This window comes from Psittacula echo (assembly GCF_963264785.1).
Source record: "Psittacula echo genome assembly, chromosome: 3".
NCBI classification, from domain to species: domain Eukaryota; kingdom Metazoa; phylum Chordata; class Aves; order Psittaciformes; family Psittacidae; genus Psittacula; species Psittacula echo.
The window spans coordinates 111784839-111792845 of record NC_137736.1 but is presented as its reverse complement, the minus strand read 5'-3'; the positions used below and the strand labels follow the sequence as shown (position 1 = coordinate 111792845).

Genomic DNA, 8007 nt, shown 5'->3' with positions numbered 1-8007 from the left:
ATAACCTGTAGTGATAGGACAAGGGGTAACGGTTTCAAACTAAATCAGGGGAAGTTCAGGTTGGATACAAGGAAGAAATTCTTTACTGTGAGGGTGGTGAGGCACTGGAATGGGTTGACCCAGAAAAGTTGTGAAGGCTCCATCCCTGGCAGTGTTCAAGGCCAGGTTGGACAGAGCCTTTGCTGAAATGGTCTAGTGTGACGTGTCCCTCCCCATGGCAGGGGGGCTGTAACTAGATGCTCTTAAGGTCCTTTCCAACCCAAGCTGTTCTATGAAACAAAGAATTTACTTAAAATGAAAGTTTAAAGCTTTTTGTATTGTTTCTTGCACATGGATATTACTTCTTTTTTTCCATATGCAGAACTTCGCTAAAAACACGCACAAATGTTTCATCACAGATGTTGTTGTTCACATAAAGATCTCAAAAAATCACTAAAAATAGAGAAACAGTTCTGAAAAAAACCCAAACCCAAACAAACACTAAATAGGAAACAAAAAAAAAGGCAAGGATCAAACTTGAGACTTCTGTTGCTTGGTAAAGACTTGGAATGATCACTTGGAAGCTTCACCAGGAATAGGTTCTTAAGTAGATTCTGATACTTTGATCAAGGACTGACATATAAATCTATCAAGAATTCTTCCATCACATTAAAACTGTTGGAGACTTTCCAGAACAGGGAAGATTGCCTTTCCTACTGCATTCTCCTCTATGGTGACTTCATACAGCCTTGAGGAGCAGTACAAGAGTTCATCTTTGCTCACTCTTCCAAGGCCAGTCCCCTCCAAGTTCTCTGAAGAGAGCCTGTGGTCTCCACATAGCTTTTCGGGGCTCTCATTCAGGAGAGCAACACATTGTTTTGTCCCTTGCCATCTGCTGTCCTAAGCCTCTCCCTGCTAAGCTGAACTTGAGCACTTCCAGGGAAATCCAGCCCCTCTGAGGTCTCGGGAGTTTTGTCACTGGCAACGCTGCACCAAATTGCCAGCCTGAAGGACCTCTATGAAATTAAGAGAAGCCCATAGTGCTTTGCAGGTTTAATTTTTTGCCTGCCCCAGGACAACAAATCACATTGGTTTATACCTGGCTTTAAGCCCACAAATGCTCTGAAGCACTTGTTTTGTCAGGGCAGGACAGTGCAACACATCTGTCTGATGGAGGGTCAAGTAGGGTGGCCTGGTGGTCCCTGGAATAGGAGGTTGGGATCTTGGGGCAGTGAATGCCAAAGAGCCACCTCTGGCACGCCATCAGATGTTTGCCTGCATGTGTCCAGCGCTAAACCACAGGTCATATTTCGGCCAGAGCAAAAATTCCCACTTCCACATCCTGGGTGCACTAAGGCACTTTGGGGATGATGGGGACACAGGGAAACCTGGCACAGGAGAGGCACTGGTATTCAAAGCACAGGAAATGCCACACAGAGCTCTGCTTTCCCTTTATCTTCTAGAATGCAAGTGAATAACCATTTAAGAACATTTGTTATTTAAATAAGCCCAAAAAGGAACATCATTATTAGGAAAACCACCACACTGTGAAACCTGTAACATTTAAATCCAATTGTTGACCTTAAAGAGTTTCAGCTCATTACACTTCCAGGAGGTAAAAGGGATGAGTACTGCAGAGGGCAGTTGTGGTGGCAGGTAATTCTGTGTTGTAATGAGGTCCTCGATAAACCTCTGCAATAGATTTTAACATCTACATTCTGTCCTCCCTTGTAATTCTGTCCTTCACCACTTGATTCCTCTCTGAGCATCCTTTGACTTCAATCAAAGAAATAGTTCATAACATTTCCAGGCCTTGGAGAATGTCAGAGTTCTTTCAAACTCTCCTAATGTCTCTGAAGAGCTGACACACTCCTGGACTAGTCCCCTGCTCACAGCTCTTAGGAATGCAAGGAAAACCCCTTTCGGTTCAGTTACATACTGCAAATTCAACCCACACATCAACATTGCCCAAAGCCAGTGTTCTCCATACCAGAACCTCCTTCCAGAACCGGGACCTGCTGAAATCCATCTGGGCTGCCTGCGACAGGGTGAAATAGGAACGGTGACTGGGAGCCATGTGCCAGCACAGCTGCCTCCAACCTGCAAGTCTGAGGCAGGCAGAAGAAGGCCAAGTGCATTCAGCTGTCCTCCAAGTCCTCACATGATTCAGGATGGGGACTTGTTTAGATGTCATAAGTTACAGCAGCCGTGACCTGCCTACACCATAGATATTGCTGTAACTATGGGCAATTATCAGTGAAAAAGGCAGTGAGGGCATAGCCCAGCAGTGCTGGGTTCCAGAGGCACCAGCAGCTGCTCACCCTGCAAAAGCCGGTCCATTATACTTTGATTCTGGAAATCCACTGCAGGGAGCACGCTCCTTTGACAGCACAGGAGCTGTGTTAAATTGTGTTGGTCATTGCAGGCAATGGCAAAAATGGCCACTGTGAGTCAGCCAGCCCAGCATCAGTTCCCCTCTACTCCAGCTCTTCATTCTTCTGAAGTACAGTAAATACAACTTGTTCCACTGCCGACATTTCAGGGTTGAAACTACCTTGCAGAAAATTTGCATCAATATTGCCTTCACTTTAATCTTTTCCCTGTTTTTCTCCAGGGGCATCTGTGCTGTCACCCCTGTCATCCTACGAGCTCTGGTGCTACAGGCAGAGAGCCCTGTGCTCACAGGAGAGCAGGCGTTCAGCAGAGATGGTCAGGGTGTTCCAGCTGGGCAACCTCACACCTCAAAGGAGCTGTCAACACTACAGTGAAGAGCTAGAGAAATCTGGGGAGTGACAGCATGAGCTGTGGGTGCTTCAAGGTCAAGGAAGAGAAAAAGGGCTCTGGTGTCCCCAGCAGCTGTTCCCCTTGTGGAAATCACTACTACCACAACCAAAAGAGTAAATTCCAAACTGAAAGAGATCTATGACCCCCACCAAAACAGGCAGGATATAACTTCAGGCAGCATTTTGACTCTTGAGCTAAACTGCTTCACATGCCATTCACTCATTCAACCGGAGCAAAAGAAGGGAGAGGCAGGCCCTCTGTCTTTCAGAAGCTCAACCCTGGCCTTACTGATTTCCACAGCTGGTATTCTCCCCACTTAATCCTCTTCACTGTAATTCACATAAGTAAAACACTCTGCAGAGGAAATACCTGAATTTGGCCATTATTTAATATACACACAGTACTAGTTACTGTTATTAAGTCAATAAAAAATCTTTATTCTGCTATTTTAAAAGAGGTAATAGCTGCAGCCTGCATTAAAAATAACTTTTGCATGGTCAAAACCAAACAAAACACCACATAGAGTGGAAGAAATGCCACAGATTACAACTTTTCTAGAACCACACACCAGTTTCCCTGATCATAGTAACTCCTTTGAACCTTCACACAGTCCAGGGATCTGCACACTGCTTCCAGTTCCCCTTCACAGAACACATGGTAATAGCGGTGGAAAACAGGGCTGAGTTCTTGTGATTCTTTGGAGCCAACTGGAAACAACCCTGTATCCGTGCTTTCCCCTTTCTTTTTTGAGCCACCTTTCAGGTGCCAGGGAACCAGCAAATCCTGAGAGTGAAAGGAGGTTCGGTTAGTGTGAATGGGCAGTGTGGAGTCTGCTATGGGCTTTACATCACAGCCTTTGCCCTTCGCGTCACTTAGGAGTCGGTCAGAACACAAGGAGTCTTGACTGCTGCCATCAGGGAGCTCATCACTGAGTGGTCTCTGGGCTGTGCCAGTGTTAATTTCCTCCTCTTTGTCTTTACTACCATTCTTTTCCTTAAGGTATTTAGACTTCTGGTTTTTGTATTCTTGTTCCATTGCCCAGACGTAAATGAGTGCTGTTCCACCAGGTCTCAGAAGCCGGGCTAGTTCACGGATAGTAGCCAGTCTCCTCTCCTACAAAGGAAAAGTGGAAGTATGAAGCTATTATGTAAAAGACAGGAGAACAGAATGGCAGCAACTTGGCTTCACTGTCCTCCCCAAGATACAATAAAAATTAGAGGAACTTTTTTCCACTGTTCATTTTAATTCATAGCATAATCCATCAAGAGGAGCAAGCCACGCCATTTGCCTAAGCACAAGACTAGAACTCCATAGTCTAGAAGCTTGTTACAACAGAACAGTTCCTGCCAGGAGAAGCTTACACAGCCCAGAGATAGAGCAGACTAGTGAGTACTGTCCCATTTGTTTGAAGATGGACAATGAAAGCAGAGAGAAAAAACACCACATACGAGATCTGCTTAAAATCTGAGCTGGGAAGAATATACCTCTGATTGTCAAAGCAGAGCCGCCTTCTCTAGTGACATTAATTGTGAGCAGATGAAAATAAAACACAAACACCTAGATCAAAGGGCACCTGCCAAGCAAAAGAAGAATGTGAAGTCTTAAGCAGCAGCAGCACAGCACTGTAACTGCTCTGACAACTGCTTATACCAAATGCAAACCTTTGATTTCTCCTCATTTTGTTCTTCCCTTTTGCCTTCATGAGCCCAAACCAGCAGTTTTCAGTAGAATTAGTAGCTGTGCACAGCCATACAGCAGTACAGCGGAGCACAGAGAGGGGTGACTTACCGCTGTTGAGAAATGGTGGATTACAGCAATCGAGATGCAGGCGTCACAAGAACCACTACGCATTGGCACCGACAGCGCATCACAGACAAAAGCCTCCAGATTTTTCTCTCCACAAATATCCACCAGGTTTTTGCTGCGGTCGCAGCCAACCTATAACAAAGTGTTTCATTAGGCTTTTTGTAAGAGGATAATTACAAGACTGGAAAATGATTTTCACTTGATGCTTACAGTAATAGAGTCATCACAGTCTCCTACTGAGGTAACACAGTTTAAAAAACAAGAGCAAGTGTGAGAAAATGGCTTTAAGAGGCATATATGGTTCCCAGGTGTGGACAAAAAGTAAAAACCCTGATGCTTTAAAACCAAAGTGGCAGACTGGGTATTAGACAGCTCGTTGGAGCACCCCGATTTTGAACCAGCTTAAGACAGAACAGGTTTCAACCCAATTTCTCAAAGCTGTCTCTTAAGGTATCCTGAAACCACCAAAACAAGAGGTGACCTAAACTCAGCATTTTCTTTTCCTTCCAATTGCCATTTGTAACCTGACAACATTTGAAACAGCCAAATACTGAACTCACAAAAGCTGTATGTGCAACTTCAAAGTACAATCTGGTGACTTTGGTGGCATCACTGCAGTATGTGGCACAGTTTCACCATTTCAGTATAAGTAAAGAAGTGCTCAGGTACAGCCCTGTTTGCCTCAGTATCACAACCCACAAAAACATAAGCAACAGTATCATTTTCTGAGGTTCTGTATAGCCGGAATTAAGTGACCCCTGGAAACTGCTCCAGAACACCTCATAACACATCTCTTTTTTTCCCCCCTTTGAACCATGACAGTGTCCAGGTCAAAGATGGTAAGAAAGTTTTTTTTTACATGCTTGCATAAATCCACTAAATCCAAACTGAACAAAGAGTGGGGTATGTACCACCCTCATTTTCATGTCCATCACACACAATGAATACTCAAACCAAAGCCCTGCAAGCAAGATGTATCCTGAACTCAGCTTGCATAAGAATATTAAATTTGTTTTTGTTTTCAATGATCAGCAACAGGCAGATAGCAGAAAACAGATTCAGAATCCTAAATATTTACTGATGACAATGTTTACTGCATTTGACACAGAAAGAATACTTGATGCAAGAAGAATGGCAAACAACTTTGTAACATCCTTCCAGTATCTGAAGGGGGCCTATAAGGATGCTGGGGAGGGACTCTTCATTAGGGACTGTAGTGACAGGACAAGGGGTAACGGGTTCAAACTTAAACAGGGGAAGTTTAGATTGAATATAAGGAAGAAATTCTTTACTGTTAGGGTGGTGAGGCACTGGAATGGGTTGCCCAGGGAAGTTGTGAAAGCTCCATCCCTGGCAGTGTTCAAGGCCAGGTTGGACAGAGCCTTGGGTGACATGGTTTAGTGTGAGGTGTCCCTGCCCATGGCAGGGGGGTTGGAACTAGATGATCTTAAGGTCCTTTCCAACCCTGACTATTCTATGATTCCAACTTGCTCTGGTAAATCAACCCAGCAGAGACAACGGTAGTGCTAAAATAAAAATTCTGGTTTGCAATGATTAATGGAAATATGTTTATTTTCCATTATAACTTTTCATGTTACCAGTCCAAATCATTTTAGCTTTTAGTCTTCCATCATAGTTTTGAAGAAAACCAGGATTCTGTTCCAGTCATATGTCCTGAAAGCTTCCAGGTGAGCTGCTTTCTAGTCAGGTCCCTGACTTCTGATCCAAAGTAAATGAAACAGTTGTGAAAATGCCAACCTGACAACCCAAGATAATCCTCCACAAAAGCAGTACTACGAATATGCACATATTGTCTTGCCAGTTAGCATTAAACAGACCTAGTAAGATCAATCCTAGCATTGCCTTCTTCCCATTCATTCCTTGGCTTCTCTGTGTTTACTGAAGCACTGAACAAGCAGTGTTATTTATGAATTAAAAAAAGGATACTCTTGTTTGCTTGGAAGAAAACATAAATCCCTGCCATTTCACACTGGAAGCCAACTGAGACATCTTTTAATTACTCTCATCATGGAATGGGATTTAGGTGACAACTTTCATGTTAGTGATTCCACACCTCATTACCAGTGCCTTCAACTACTTCGGCAATTAAGACATTAGCATTCAGTATTTAATAAAATGAAAGGATCAAATTCACTGCTGGCACAAGGGAGAGGAATACTTGCAACTTCCAGTGACAACAAGCTTTCCCACAAAGAATTTCTTTGGTCCTATACATCTATAGTAAAAACAGGCTGGATAAGGGAACTCAATCATCCTCTCCCAAAACGACCTTCAAAAAGGACTACAGTGTATGTTGATGAAATCCAATGAACTGAGAATGAGAACAAAGGCATGGCTGCCAGAATGCGAGCTCCTCATTTGCATCTAAATTATATCAAATAATTACAAAGTCAGGCTTACTTGTATTGTCAGATTTATTAAAGTGATTCTGCATCCAAAGCAAAAAGATTCTGTTTCATAATGAAAATGGCGGTCTTAAAATGGATCACTCTGAACACTCAGCTGCTCTAAAACAGGCATATTAAGCTAAAACTTAACATAGTTTTAATGTAAACATCATAATAGGTGCTATGCATATATGCGTAAGTGCTGAACACAAGGAGTCACTGCAGATCTGCCTGGTGCTGAAGCTAAGCAAATGTAACATCCTCACTAGAGTAATCTCTGAATATTTTAAAAGAATTATCACCACATTCCTGTATTTTCTATTTTACAAGAAATATGCATTCATTAAAAACCAAAATACATTGGTTTCAGTCACTTAGAAAACAAACTAGCACAAAGCAGCTAACTTCAGTGGCGCAGTGCCAACTTACAGCTGGAAAATGAGCCTGCAATTCTTACGAGTACACAAAACTGGGGCAGAGACCCTAAACTCAACTTTTCACAACTGCTACTGATTTCTACATTCTGAAACTCACAGAAGCTTTGATGTGATGAAGCTTCATTTACAGAAAACAGTTCAAGGGACTTTTTTAATTTAGAACAGACTTATTTTTATCTCATTAAACATGTAATCAAAACTTTATTTTTTTAATCTCAAAATACAACTGAAATGCTTTAATTTTTGCCAGTTTGTAACTGATGTTGATGCTTAGCACAGGATAGTGCCAAAGAGTGGAGGAAGGTAGACAATTTTTGTTAGTTCATTGTCCAAACCCAACAGAATCAAGTACCCTCTCCTGGTGAGCCATACATTTTAAGGTTCCCTTTTTCTTATTATCTATGAGTCCTCTCAGTCATTCCTTATACCTGTTTTCCCAGTTTTCCAAATCCCTTGTTCAATCCCCCTGATTTCTTATGTGTATCTCAAATAGCACTGTTTACTATTCAGCTGAATCTACTTTTTAGCAGGTCCGCCTCCCCATAACTTGCTCTACACCTTTTAGTGTTTCTCCAAAGGAGGGTGGCTTCCCA

The 8007-nt window shown here is 42.7% G+C and overlaps 1 protein-coding gene across 4 annotated transcripts in view; it reads right to left on the bottom strand.

The window, feature by feature from the left end:
* Positions 1-3295: 3295 nt before the first annotated feature.
* ALKBH8 (alkB homolog 8, tRNA methyltransferase) overlaps positions 3296-8007 on the bottom strand; it is a 47393-nt gene continuing 42681 nt past the window's right edge. For all 4 annotated transcript variants that reach the window (XM_080612735.1, XM_080612737.1, XM_080612736.1 and 1 more), the window contains 2 exons: positions 4552-4701; positions 3296-3876 (listed from right to left, as the gene is read on the bottom strand). In XM_080612735.1, the coding sequence (XP_080468861.1) occupies positions 3307-3876; positions 4552-4701 (720 nt within the window). In that variant the 3' untranslated portion in view covers positions 3296-3306. The remainder of the gene's footprint in view (positions 3877-4551; positions 4702-8007) is intronic.